Below are 14580 nucleotides of genomic sequence, written 5' to 3'. Positions count from 1 at the left end.
TAAATAAAAACACGTACCCCTAGCAAAATCTTTGTTTTCTGACGCAGTTTTCCAGCAAAATTTCCGCATAGTTTTCTTGCTTATATCTTTTGTGCACTTTTCCTGCAAATTATGGACGAACCGTCGGACAAAACGGCGAAACCCGATCCGGATGAGGCCGCAAGCCTCGCCGACCCGTCGGTTCCCACGGTCGATCTTCCTGCTTCGGCGATTGCGATCGATCCGTCCAAAACTCCGAAACAGATTTACTTCGAGCTGCTCCGGGTGTGGCTGCACCATGCCCAGATGCAGCAGCAACTGCAGGCCTACTTTCCGTACTACTTGATGAACAACTATCCGCAGCTGTTCCAGGCCGGGACAGCTGGGCCGGGAGCGGGCACGGCATCCGGAACGACCGGTGGGAACAGTGTGGTCCCCCATGGTGGGAACCAAGCTCAGGCCAACCAGAGGAGGGCCGCGCAAATGTTGGATCCTGCCAGGCAGGAAGAGAGTAAGGGTTTATTTCGCGGGAATGAGTATTTCTTGAATTAAAGATTTTGTTTTCTGTTTCGCAGTTATCAACCGGAACGGCGGCTACGAGTACATAATTGCACCCCTTTGGAAGCGCTTCGTGGCCGAGGCGATCGACATTATCATCATCTTTTTGCTGAAAGTTATGACCACGATGGCGTTCATCGACTTCTTTGAGATTGACTTGTAAGTATTGCTCGCTCTACGGCACGGCCTTGGTCAAAACTTTCTTCTCGTCATTCTACAGACTCGACATCGACTTCGACGCCATCCGCAACTCGATCGAGGAGGACTACACCGAACTACTCTCGTACACCTCTGAGCTAATAATACTGGAAATAATCACAAAATGCGCCGTCTGCGTGTACGAAACTCTCTGGACAATCCACGGCCAGGGTCAAATCGGCGGCGCCACACCCGGAAAAATGCTGATGGGCATACGAATCGTGCACGTGGACGCCGTCGTTCTGCTGGATCCACCCCCGGCCGGCGGGTTGGTGGCGAACCAGCAAACGCCGATCCGGGCGCTGCTCTACCCGGCGGCCAATCCGGGCTTCCGGCGGGCGCTCTGCCGATCGGTCGCCAAGAACGCCCTGATTGCGCTCTTCTTCCCGATGTGCTTCCTGATGTTCTTCTTCAGGCACAACCGAACCATGTACGACGTCATGACCAAAACCATCGTCGTCGAGGACAATCCTGCGCCGGTGCTGCGAAGGCGCTAGGAAGGTTAAGAAGATGGTGGTAAGTCGCGTTTAGTCATGGAATCGAGCTGTGTTTGGGGATTTTATTTTGAGTGGGTTTATTAAGTACTAAGCATCAACCGTTGGACAGTTGATGGAAAATTACGCAAATGGCAGGGTGTTGCCTCTCGGGACCTGATCCGCGGGGGGGATATTTCGTTAACCAAATATTTTTTAATCGATCATCCTAATAAATGTAGCAGTAGTAAAATGTCTGCATCTGTATTTGAAATGTAGAGCAACGAAAGAAAGTCCTTTTTTGCAAAAAAAATAATAATAAAACTAAAAACTAAAAACTAAAAACTAAAAACTAAAAACTAAAAACTAAAAACTAAAAACTAAAAACTAAAAACTAAAAACTAAAAACTAAAAACTAAAAACTAAAAACTAAAAACTAAAAACTAAAAACTAAAAACTAAAAACTAAAAACTAAAAACTAAAAACTAAAAACTAAAAACTAAAAACTAAAAACTAAAAACTAAAAACTAAAAACTAAAAACTAAAAACTAAAAACTAAAAACTAAAAACTAAAAACTAAAAACTAAAAACTAAAAACTAAAAACTAAAAACTAAAAACTAAAAACTCAAAACTAAAAACTAAAAACTTAAAACTTAAAACTTAAAACTTAAAACTTAAAACTTAAAACTTAAAACTTAAAACTTAAAACTTAAAACTTAAAACTTAAAACTTAAAACTTAAAACTCAAAACTTAAAACTTAAAACTTAAAACTTAAAACTTAAAACTTAAAACTTAAAACTTAAAACTTAAAACTTAAAACTTAAAACTTAAAACTTAAAACTTAAAACTTAAAACTAAAAACTAAAAACTAAAAACTCAAAACTAAAAACTAAAAACTTAAAACTTAAAACTTAAAACTTAAAACTTAAAACTTAAAACTTAAAACTTAAAACTTAAAACTTAAAACTTAAAACTTAAAACTCAAAACTAAAAACTTAAAACTTAAAACTTAAAACTTAAAACTTAAAACTTAAAACTTAAAACTTAAAACTTAAAACTTAAAACTTAAAACTTAAAACTTAAAACTTAAAACTTAAAACTTAAAACTTAAAACTTAAAACTTAAAACTTAAAACTTAAAACTTAAAACTTAAAACTCAAAACTTAAAACTTAAAACTTAAAACTTAAAACTTAAAACTTAAAACTTAAAACTTAAAACTTAAAACTTAAAACTTAAAACTTAAAACTTAAAACTTAAAACTTAAAACTTAAAACTTAAAACTTAAAACTTAAAACTTAAAACTTAAAACTTAAAACTTAAAACTTAAAACTTAAAACTTAAAACTTAAAACTTAAAACTTAAAACTTAAAACTTAAAACTTAAAACTTAAAACTTAAAACTTAAAACTTAAAACTTAAAACTTAAAACTTAAAACTTAAAACTTAAAACTTAAAACTTAAAACTTAAAACTTAAAACTTAAAACTTAAAACTTAAAACTTAAAACTTAAAACTTAAAACTTAAAACTTAAAACTTAAAACTTAAAACTTAAAACTTAAAACTTAAAACTTAAAACTTAAAACTTAAAACTTAAAACTTAAAACTTAAAACTTAAAACTTAAAACTTAAAACTTAAAACTTAAAACTTAAAACTTAAAACTTAAAACTTAAAACTTAAAACTTAAAACTTAAAACTTAAAACTTAAAACTTAAAACTTAAAACTTAAAACTTAAAACTTAAAACTTAAAACTTAAAACTTAAAACTTAAAACTTAAAACTTAAAACTTAAAACTTAAAACTTAAAACTTAAAACTTAAAACTTAAAACTTAAAACTTAAAACTTAAAACTTAAAACTTAAAACTTAAAACTTAAAACTTAAAACTTAAAACTTAAAACTTAAAACTTAAAACTTAAAACTTAAAACTTAAAACTTAAAACTTAAAACTTAAAACTTAAAACTTAAAACTTAAAACTTAAAACTTAAAACTTAAAAGTTAAAACTTAAAACTTAAAACTTAAAACTTAAAACTTAAAACTTAAAACTTAAAACTTAAAACATAAAACTTAAAACTTAAAACTTAAAACTTAAAACTTAAAACTTAAAACTTAAAACTTAAAACTTAAAACTTAAAACTTAAAACTTAAAACTTAAAACTTAAAACTTAAAACTTAAAACTTAAAACTTAAAACTTAAAACTTAAAACTTAAAACTTAAAACTTAAAACTTAAAACTTAAAACTTAAAACTTAAAACTTAAAACTTAAAACTTAAAACTTAAAACTTAAAACTTAAAACTTAAAACTTAAAACTTAAAACTTAAAACTTAAAACTTAAAACTTAAAACTTAAAACTTAAAACTTAAAACTTAAAACTTAAAACTTAAAAACTAAAAGATTTTGAAAGCTTAAAAAATATTCAAAGAGATTTATATTTAGATAACAAAACAAACAAGCAAACCAAAATTAAGCAGTTTGTAACAAATAACAACATTTTTTAATAATTATCAACAATTCACATTAACATAAAACGATTTACAACAATTTGCAATAATTTACAACAATTAGCAACAATTTAGCACAATTTGGAACAATGTACAACAATTTATAACTATTTACAACAATTTACAAAAACTAACAATAATTTACAATAACTACAATAATTTTCAATAATTTACAGTTACTTTCAATAATTTAACAGAATTTACAATAATTTGCAATAATTTTCAATAATTTTCAATAATTTTCAATAATTTACAATAATTTACAATAATTAACAATAATTTACAATAATTTACAATAATTTACAATAATTTACAATAATTTACAATAATTTACAATAATTTACAATAATTTACAATAATTTACAATAATTTACAATAATTTACAATAATTTACAATAATTTACAATAATTTACAATAATTTACAATAATTTACAATAATTTACAATAATTCACAATAATTTACAATAATTTGCAATAATTTACAATAATTTACAGTAATTTACAATAATTTAGAATAATTTACAATAACTCACAATAATTTACAAAAATTAACAAAAATTAACAAAAATTAACAAAAATTTACAAAAATTTACAAAAATTTACAAAAAATTACAAAAATTTACAAAAATTTACAAAAAAATACAAAAATTTACAACAATTCACAACAATTTACAATAATTTACAATAATTTACAATGATTTACAATAATTTACACCAATTAAGAAAATTTGATTTTTTTTTTAAATTGAAAATCTTAAAATTTCGAAAATTTTGATAATAAAAATTTTAAGAAAGTTTCTAAAATTTAAAATTTCCAGCTAAGAAAGAAAAATAAAAAAAAACAATTAAATATTAAAAAAAAAACAAAAATTACTAATACAGGTGGTTAAAAAAAAGTTAAGTTTATTTATTTAGAAAATTTCGAAAAGTGAATAAATGAATAATTCAGGACAACATAATAAATAATTTACAACCATTAAGCAAATTGAAAAAACTCAAAAAATTAATAATATTCACAAAAAAATTATTCACGAAATTTATATTTTTTAATATTCAAAAAAAAATAAGAAAATAAGAATTTTGAGAAATTTCCAAAACAAATAAATTTCTAGCTAAGATAGAAAAATAAAATGATTTTAAACTATTACGAAATTTCAAAAAAATTAAAGAAGGTTAAAAATATATATAAAATAGGAAAAAAAAAACACACAAAAATAAATGATTTAAATTAATTTTGAAAATTTTAAAAGCTAAAGAAATAAATTATTCTGAAATAAAAAAAAATAAAATTTAAGCATAAGCATAAGCATAGGTGCCCACCCGCAGTTGCTACTCCGTTATTGACCAGGACCTCCAGAAGTTACATCCACGAGCCGTGGAAGATAAGTGGGTGCTATCTTTCCTCGCTTCGCAACTTCTCAAAGGCCCCTATCATGCTGATCAATACCGGCGCCGGCCACGACCAGTGGTAGGGTCACGGGGAAGTGGATGGGAATGTTAGTCCGATACTTGAGTGATAGAGACCGCCCAATCGACTGCTTCTCCGACAAAGTATCACATGAGTTTTGAGGGGGTTAGTAGATGGGTATGAGGTCAGGATTCACGAGTGGCAGTGATGTGACCATGAGCATTTTGTTTATCGGTTGAAATTTTAAATCTTAGGCAGCCGGCTGCGGAAAGATAAATAATTGATTATTTAAAAAGTTTGTTTTAATCGAACGCGTGCCAACCGAGCGGTAGTGCTATGGGCTGGACTTATCAGTATATTTTTACTGTTGGTACAATTAAGATAACGCGAGCAAATGTCAAAAATAGTAGATGAGTTAATACTAAAGCTGCCAATTGGAATAAATTATTACGATCAACGAATATAAACGAAAAGAAAACAGGACACCACGTAACCGATTGTAATGAAATTAAAACAATAACTTAAACGAACTTAACCGGCGGCGTGCCTTCCTATCAACGATGATAAAAGAAGGACTTATAAATTTAAAATATAAAAAGACTCCAAAAAATACGTTGCATAGTAACCGCGAAGTCCCGCTACTCACAATCGAATCCGAAAGATAGCTATCTAGAATTTTAAATATAGTATTAATTCGACCGCGATCCTCCAGAAATTCTTCGTCGGCGTGCCTTCCGATCAACGGTGATGTAAGAAGGGCTTTATTCATTAAAATGATTTTATATCATAAGCCTTAAAACATATTCGTCGGCGTGCCTTCCGATCATCGATGATATAGAAAGGACTTAATCCAGCAATACGACTTGCTTGTCTCGAAAAAAAAAAGAATTCGGATCGTTTCCATCGAAAACCATGTAAAGAGAACAAAAATAAACTCATTGGCCAACGAACGCGCGAACTAAAAATAAAGAAAAAAGAAGAAGAAGAAGACCAATCACCCCATGCACACAAACAACGACACAAAAGAGATGAAAACAACACGAATCAGAAGAAATCCAATCACCCCATGTACACAAATAGCGACACAAAAGAGATGGAAAATAACACGAAAAAACAGGACTGCGCGTCCACACAGGCACCGCACTACTGATGCCATTATTTAATTATAATGACCAATCCCATGCACTCGAACAGCGACATAAAAGAGACGGAAAATAACACGAAAAAAAAACAGGACTGAGCGTCCACACAGGCACCGCACTACTCAAAAAAAAAAAAAATAAAATTTGATTGAAAACTAAACTGTGAAAATTCAGAATTTCAAAATAAAAATTTAAAAAGGTTTAAAAACAAGAAATTAGAAAAAAATGAGATATTAAAAACTTGAATATAATATTTTTTTTAAATATCAGAAATTTGGAGAAAATTTTTAGAAATTTCAATATAAATTGAAGTCTTATCAACTGAAAACAACCTGAAATGCATTTTCTGCATTGAAATTCACATTTAGTATGTTTGAGCTCGTTTGAAAATAAGTATTTCTAATTTTAATGAAATTCAAAGTACGGCCTTAAGAAACTTAAAAATATACAAAAAGAAAATCAAAAACAAAATTTAGGAATTTTTCATAAAAAAATGAAAACTATAAATTTAAAAAAAATCAAAAAACTTAGAACATTTAGAAAAAAATACTTAAAAAATGTCTGAAAATTGGAATATTTCTGGAGTTTTTTTATTAAAAGGTTCATAAACCAATGTTTCATTATATTCGTTTTGTTGTTTTTTAAATACCTCTGACAAAAAGTGATTTGAAAAACAGCCAGAAATTTAAAAAGTAAATTTGAAACAAATTAAGTATTTATAACTATTTATTAAATGTAAAATTTTACAGAATTTTAAACTTAACTTAAACCGGAATATTATGATAAAGAAATGCAATCCACACAGAAAAAAAGCAATTCCCGTAATCGTGAATTAAGTTCACGAATGTGAGATCCACGAAGGAATTTATTCATGAGTATGGTGCATTTGCACCATAAACGTGAATATATTCCTTCGTGGTTCTCATAATCGTGAACTGACTTCACGGTTTCAAGAATTGATTTTTTTCTGTGCATTAATTATTCTTTACTTTTTATTTTACGCGTTTCATGGCTTTACAAAAAAAGCAAACAAAGCATAACTTTTTAAACAAACTTAAAACCATCTCACATTTTAGCCACCTTTTTCGGCTTCTTCGCGATCGCCGTCGGATCATCCATCGTGGCCGTAAACTGCTCCACGTAGTTCTGCCCAACGGTACACTCCTCGTTGATCTTCAGGTACGGCCCACATACCGCGCTCATAGCTGGCCACTCCGGAACCTGTTCCGCCTGCGGCACTCCGCCGATCGCAAACGAAGTCCACAGGTCGACCATCCGCTTGGCGATAACCGTATCGCGCTCGTTCAGCTGGGCCGCCGCCTTCGGGTACGGAAACAGGTACTGCAGATCATCGCTGTGGTGAACTCCGCCGGAAAAGGGGAATTGATCGGTGTCGACGCCGAACCCGAAGCGGGTGTGCTCTCCGGCGTAGTCGAACGAGTACAGGAAGGTCTGGTTGGGTTGGTGGAGAGCGTTGAGTTGGGCTTGCTTCAAGACTGGACCTTTTAGGAGGCAGGTTGCAGCGTGCTGGAAAGAAGAGATGAAACTCTGAAGATCATTGCGACTTTGAGGCGCCATTTAGTGACTTACATCTGACATGCTTGGAATCAGCCGGAGTAGATCTCCCGAGGCCAAATCTTCCTGCTTGTAGAACAACGCCGTCTGCAGCGAACGCCCAACGCAGGTTGGATCGTCCATGCCCATGATCTGGTTCAGCTCGTCGATCATCGAGTACGAGTTGATGTCCTTGCTTCCGAGCAGCTTCTTCGCCTTCAGAAAGAGGAAACTATCGAGCAGAGCGAACGTCCCGTCGTGCTTGACCGTTCCGATCAGCATGGGAAGGTTCTTGCGAACCTTGCCCCTCCTCATGGCGTAGTACGGATTTGTTGGGTAGAGGCCATGCGGGCAACCGACCGTCAACCGGCAACCTCCGACCTCGTTGACTCCGGTTTTGGCGATCATAATGCGCTGGTAAAAAAACGAGAAAAATTTTTAGAAAATTCGGGAAATTTAGACAGTTTAAAAAAATAGAAAATTATAAAAAAATATAAAAATTGAAAAATTTATGAAAAAATTAAGAAAAAACACATATTATTAAGATTTTTGTATAAATTTATAGAAAATTGAAAAAAGGAAATTCAAAAGATTAAGATAATTGAAAAATATAGAAAAATAAAAAAAAAATAAAATTTATGATATTTAAAATAAAAAATATCAAAAATTTAGACAAATTTAGACCAACAAAGTTTTAGAAAAATTAAGAAATTCAAAAAAATATGTTGTTTAAAGTTATCTAAGTATTGTCAAAAGTTATTTTTTACCGCGAAAAAATAAACATTTTGCGGTATTACACATTGGAATTCCACAAAAAAAAAATCAAATATTTTTGAGCGAGCCCAATTATGCTAAATATCAAGGTTGTTAATGATAAAATTTCGAATTTCGATAACTATAATAGTTATTCGTTTAAAAAATAGGCGTTATTTTTCAAAAATGTTCAAATTTTAATGAAAAATACAAAGAAAAACATGGTTTTCTAAAAATAAGGTATTTTTTGTATTTCAAGCTTTGCTTGATTTTTGATAAATTTGAGTGTTTTTATCAAACGGCGTTTGTGAAAATTTTAGTATTTTACAAAACACTTCAATACATTGAAAATGCATTCAAAATTTCGCTTCGTTTGATACCAATACAGTCCAGACTCGATTATCCGAAGGCCTCGGACAAATGTAACTTCGGATAATCAAACCACGTTGTCTTATTTTTGTTTGTTGAGCCTATGTATGACCCATAAAATTTATTTAGAATTTGGAAATCCAAGATGGCGGTCAAAATGGCGGAGATGAAATATTGAAAAAATATTTAATTTAATAGGCAACCAACAACTCAAATTTGATTAAAATTGGCTCGCAGAACTCAAATAAACGAAAAACGAAAAAAAAAATGTTCTAATTCGATTATCCGAAGTCCCATGCACACCTTCGGATAATCGAACTTCGGATAATCGAGTCTGGACTGTATAGCGAATCATAAAAATTTGATTACTTTCGAAAAACGTCGTATTTAAGAAAATTTTAGTATTTTACAAAAAAACTCTAATAAAGTGAAAATGCCAATTTTAGTATTTTCGAAAAACTACAGTATTTTGTAAAATTTGTTGTTCTTTTTTTAAAAAAAAACTCTAAAAAAGTGAAAATGCATACAAAATTTTGCCTAATCTGATACTCTTAATGCAAATTATGAAAATGTTAGTGCTTTCAAAAAATACGGTATTTTTTTAAAATTTTAGGATTTTACAAAAAAAAATGTAATGAAGTGAAAATGCATAGCAAATTTCGCTTAGTTTGATAACCATATTGCAAATAATGAAAATTTTAGTACATTCGGAAAAATACAATATTTTGTATTTTCAAAAAATATTTTTTTTTATTTGAGTATTTTACAAAAAAAACTCTAATAAATTCAAAACAGCATACACAATTTTAGGAGGGACATAAACTTTTTTTAAATTTGTGCAACAGTCTTAGAAAATTGAACAAAAAAATGAAATACAAAAGCATTTGTAATAAATTGTACAATTAATAAATTTGGAACATTTAAATTTAATTTGTGTAATTCTTATAACTAAATTTAAAAATTCCGATTTTTTTTGCAAAGAAATAAGAAAATTTAGAAAACTGAGAAAATCGATGAAAATTTACATAAAAGTTTTTTTTAGTGTTGAGAATCAAAACAAAAGATGGTTTTAAAAACATCCAGAAAATTTCATAAAATGATAAATTAAAAAAAATAAAAATGATAAATAAAAAAAAAATAAAAATGATAAAAAAAATTAAATCAAATTAAATTAAAAAGTTTTTGAAATTAAAAAAAAATGCAAAATTAGGAAAATTTAATAAAATTTAAAGTTAAAGATTAAAAAATAAAAATTGTTATAAAAAAATAGATTATTTGAATTTGGGCTTTGTCATAATGAGTTTCATAGGTTTGATGCTTGTTTGACAAAGAGTATGATTTGATTCGATGTGGAATTAAAATCGAAGTGTTCAGTTTATTGCTGAAGCTTCCATTTTTACACATGGACACCACTTCATGCTGCGAGAACCCACTTTGGCGCAGTCTCAGGGCTTAATCGATGGCCGGTAAGCTGTCATCGAGACAAGGAGGTTCTCTGATAGTGGAAATATCACATTTGTACAATGAACCGCTACATATGTGATTTTTCCCTATCTTAATGTGGGTGTCAGGTTAGGATGCGGGTTTTAAAAAAAATAGTTTTTGTAGAATTTAGGATTTTAACTATAAATATCAACTTTTTATACTTTGCCTTTAGTTATTTAGGGACAAAATTAGTAACAGTGAATTTAGTAATTCTATCACAATCGGTGATTTTCATTCAAGTAGCATAAAACCATTATGATTTGTTTAAATTTCCGTAGAGTCTCGATCAATCAATAGTGAAATGATATCGGACTAAGTTCGTTGATCTGTTGAACTAACGGTTGTCGGATTATGATTGTATCGACCATTGTTGCGAATCGAGGATCTACTGGAATTCTGACGATCAAATGGTCGTCTCTTTTTCAATTGACGTCTTGTAAAATATGAACTGTTATTAATTTTTTTTTTTGAGAAGCCAGACAGGTTTTAAAAGAAATGTTTTTTTGGCTATTAATCAACATGTCGGGGATTTGAGATAAGAGTAGCTTTCGGATAGGTTGCTTTAAATCTTGTATTCAATTCAAGTTAGGTAGTTATCCGCAAATGAAAATTTGGACTTATATGAATAATTGAACATTTTGGACTTATGAATAACACACAACTGTGCATTTATTCTAGAGTCAGATCCATACAGCGTCAGTGTTTATTTGGTCGAAGTGTACTAATTCATTGGCAGATCTGGTTCTAGTTGTAATGTACGACAAGACTACTGACGGACGTGACAGGACGAGGGCCCAGTTTAGAGGTTTCGACATCAACGATGTGCGGCTGGATCACCCTCCCAAAAAAAAAAAAAAAAAAAAAAAAAAAAAATTATTTGAATTTGTGTAATACTTTAATTGAATAAAAAATCCGATTGTTTGCATTGAAATAAGTTTTTTTTCATATTAAAAATTAAAAAATATGAAAATTCAGATTTTTTTTTCAAAATGATAAATAAGTAAGAAGAAAATTTTAAAAATGTTAAAAAAGAACTAAAAATTAAATCAAATCCAATTTAGTTTTTTTATTTTTAAAAAAATGCAAGATTAAGAAAATACACAGAAAGCCGCCCCAATATGTACACGCTGGACGGTATGAATGTGGTAGTTCAGGGTGTGCATGAAAGCTTTTGCACAGTCGACATAAAAGCGCGCGAGCCGAGACGCGAGCAGGGAGAGAGCAAAGTTCAAAGAGAGAGAGAAAAACTCCAGATTTTGCTCTCTCCCTGCTCGCGTCTCGGCTCGCGCGCTTTTATGTCGACTGTGCAAAAGCTTTCATGCACACCCTGAACTACCACATTCATACCGTCCAGCGTGTACATATTGGGGCGGCTTTCTGTGTATTTTTGGATGCGTTGTATGGGAACTCGTGCATGGAGAAATCCGAACAGGTTGGTGGCTGCTTGGGAGGATTTTCAGTGCGCGTTAGATTTTCATTGAGAGCTCTATGGACACGAATGCGCTTGGCTGTTCCATGATTCCAAGACGATTTGGCGTGCTTGCTCAAATATTTTAGTAAAACTTTTTAAATTGTTATAAATAGTAGAACGGCATGTTGCTTCCAAAAAGCGTTTTTAACTGAAATAAAGTAATAAATAGCTCTGTCAAAAGTGAGCAAGCAAGTTCATATCGACAGATTTGCAAAATAATTTGGAAGAAAATAGAACGAAATCTTTAACCTACCAAGCATACAATAATTTACTTCAAAAGTTATTTGTACAAAAACAAAAATCAAAACAAAGCTTAAATAAGCTGTCGTAATAATGTCTACTTGGTTTGAATTCTTGAGTTTTGATCGTTTAAATTTTTTTTTCGGAAAATTTTATAAAGTGATGTTTTTTATTTTATTTTATGGATTTATATTGAGATATGAGATGCAGTAAAAAAACAAAAAATCTCAGACTTTTTATACTTAATTATGGCAATTATTTTTTATTTGTGGCTATCAATTCAAAATTTGTTATATGCTTAAAAAGCCCATTTTGAAAATCAATGCAAAAATAAAGGTTAAACGTCCAATCGATTGCACGAGTTTTTGTTAAATGAACATTTTTATTATCATCGATATAAATTTTTTCTCTTCTAGTGTTTTAGGGAAATTTTGAAGAGAAACGTAAAATACATTTGTTATGGCCTAATTGTTTTGGTCAGGAAACTAGAGCACGTGATTTCAGTCATTCTAAAGAAAACTCCAGGGAAAAACTTGTGGTTGGATTACGCCTCATTTTTGAGTTTTGATTTAGTTTTTTATTCATTTACAAAACAAGCTAATTATAGAAAACTACGATGTAAAAATCATTTCAATTTTACACTTCTTAAAGGATGATCATTGGTGTAATTTGAAAAAGTTACTATTTCAATAAAAATCATGTGATCAATAATTCTCACAACAATATTGCTAACATCATCTAATTTCTCTTTATCATGTATAAAAGATATTTTTTAAATATAATTGAGCTAAAAAACTTGAAAATTACTGAAAAGATTGTTTGAACAGGTAAACATTTTGGCCACGCGTCGCCTCTGATATAGAATATTATACATATTCGAAAATAAAAAAAAATAAATTGAAAATTTAGAAGATTAATTATAAAAGTTTTACCAATTTAGATAATTTTAAAAATTTAGAGAATCATGAATTTTAAAAACCTGAAAATCATGAAATTTATTTATTTCTTGTAAATTTAGGTTTGTATAATTATTGAATATATATTGAAAATTTAAAATAATTAGAAAGTGTAAAAAAACTTGCAAATAAATTAAAAAATTAAAAAAAAAAATTAAAAAAAATAATAACAAAGTTTAAGAAATAGAAAAATAAATTAAAAAAAATCTGTCAAAATATATATATATATATTTTTTAATTTAGAAAATTTTCAAGATGTTGAAAATTTTATAAATTTGTTAAATTTTGAAAATAAAAACAATTTGAAATTTAGCAAAATATTTTGAGGCAATTTCAAATCAAAAAATTCAGGCATTTTTTTTAGAATATTTTAAAAAGCTTAGAAAATTTAGAACTGAAATCCAACACTTACGTAATGCTTTGAGAACGCCCTCATCAACTCCCGAATGTCCAAATCCAGCAGGAATTGTTCCACTTCCTCTATCGAAGCCTTCGGACTGCAACCGGCAAGTTCCGCCATATCCCTTGCGTTCTCATCCGGATGCGGATCGTAGGTCCAGGAACTAAAGCAGCATCCCGATTGAAGTATCAGCTTGTGGAACAACTTCTCCGTATCTATCGCCGGACTGTACAGCAGCGAGCTGACCATGGAAGCTCCGGAGGACTGGGTCATGGCGGTCACCTGGTTGGGATCTCCGCCAAAGTGCTCAATGTACTTTTGAACCCACTCGAAGGCCATGATCACGTCGTGGATGCCGGCGTTACCTGGGATGGTCTTGGTTTTGGTTGAGAGGAATCCTAGCGGTCCCAGTCGATACTGGGGTACGACAAGGACTACGTCCTTTTCCATGAGGTAGTTTGGCGGGTAGTGGGACGCGGCACCGTCGTAGAACATTCCACCGTGGATGTACACGATCACTGGCTTCTTGGCTGTGGTATCCTTCGTGTAGACGCACAGGTTGATGCAATCCTCGAGGTTTCCGGAGAGCTGCTCCGGGCTGTAGTGCTTCATGTCGTGGTACACTGGAGATCCCAACTTGGGGCTGGACACGTCGAGAACACCCGTCCACGGTTTCGCTGGGATTGTCGGCTTGAAACGAGCTGTTCCGTTCGCTGGTTCACCGTACCGAACGTTCAAGAACTGGAGGATCTTGGTACCGGACCATGCTCCCGTTGTGGTAGAACCCTTCAGCGATCCTAACCCCGGTAGGTCAACGATCGGGCTTTCACTGCTGAACATCCTTGCCGCGATCACTGCACTGTTCCGATGGTGAACCACTCCACGAAGCACCAGTCCGCTGATCTTGGACATCTTCGTGACATTGAGCAGTTGCACCCGGTTTCAGCTGCATTTTATCGACAACGATAAGAAGACCGTGAGGTTAATCCGGATGAGCTTATCTGTTCACGGGAACCCAGTTGACGATGACGCGCTGTGTTACCGACGGGATTCTTCAACCGATATCGTTTGATAAAGCGAAATGACGCG

The 14580-nt window shown here is 31.4% G+C and overlaps 2 protein-coding genes across 2 annotated transcripts; one reads left to right on the top strand and one right to left on the bottom strand.

Annotated features, from left to right (window-relative positions):
- Window positions 1-1465, top strand: LOC120415205 (protein FAM8A1). The gene is made up of 3 exons (XM_039576660.2): window positions 1-490; window positions 555-696; window positions 758-1465. Exons 1-3 carry the CDS (start codon window positions 112-114, stop codon window positions 1230-1232), a joined length of 996 nt encoding a protein of 331 aa, XP_039432594.1. The 5' UTR covers window positions 1-111; the 3' UTR covers window positions 1233-1465.
- Window positions 1466-7241: 5776 nt separating this feature from the next.
- LOC120415196 (glutactin-like) lies at window positions 7242-14489 on the bottom strand. Its single transcript, XM_039576654.2, has 3 exons — window positions 13504-14489; window positions 7854-8231; window positions 7242-7790 (listed from the first exon to the last, which is right to left on the bottom strand). Exons 1-3 carry the CDS (start codon window positions 14401-14403, stop codon window positions 7329-7331), a joined length of 1740 nt encoding a protein of 579 aa, XP_039432588.1. The 5' UTR covers window positions 14404-14489; the 3' UTR covers window positions 7242-7328.
- Between the last annotated feature and the right edge of the window lie 91 nt (window positions 14490-14580).

This window comes from Culex pipiens, chromosome 2 (assembly GCF_016801865.2).
Source record: "Culex pipiens pallens isolate TS chromosome 2, TS_CPP_V2, whole genome shotgun sequence".
In the NCBI taxonomy this organism is placed as follows: Eukaryota; Metazoa; Arthropoda; class Insecta; order Diptera; family Culicidae; genus Culex; species Culex pipiens.
Note: the sequence above shows the minus strand (reverse complement) of the source record. Positions and strands in the feature narration are given on the sequence as shown.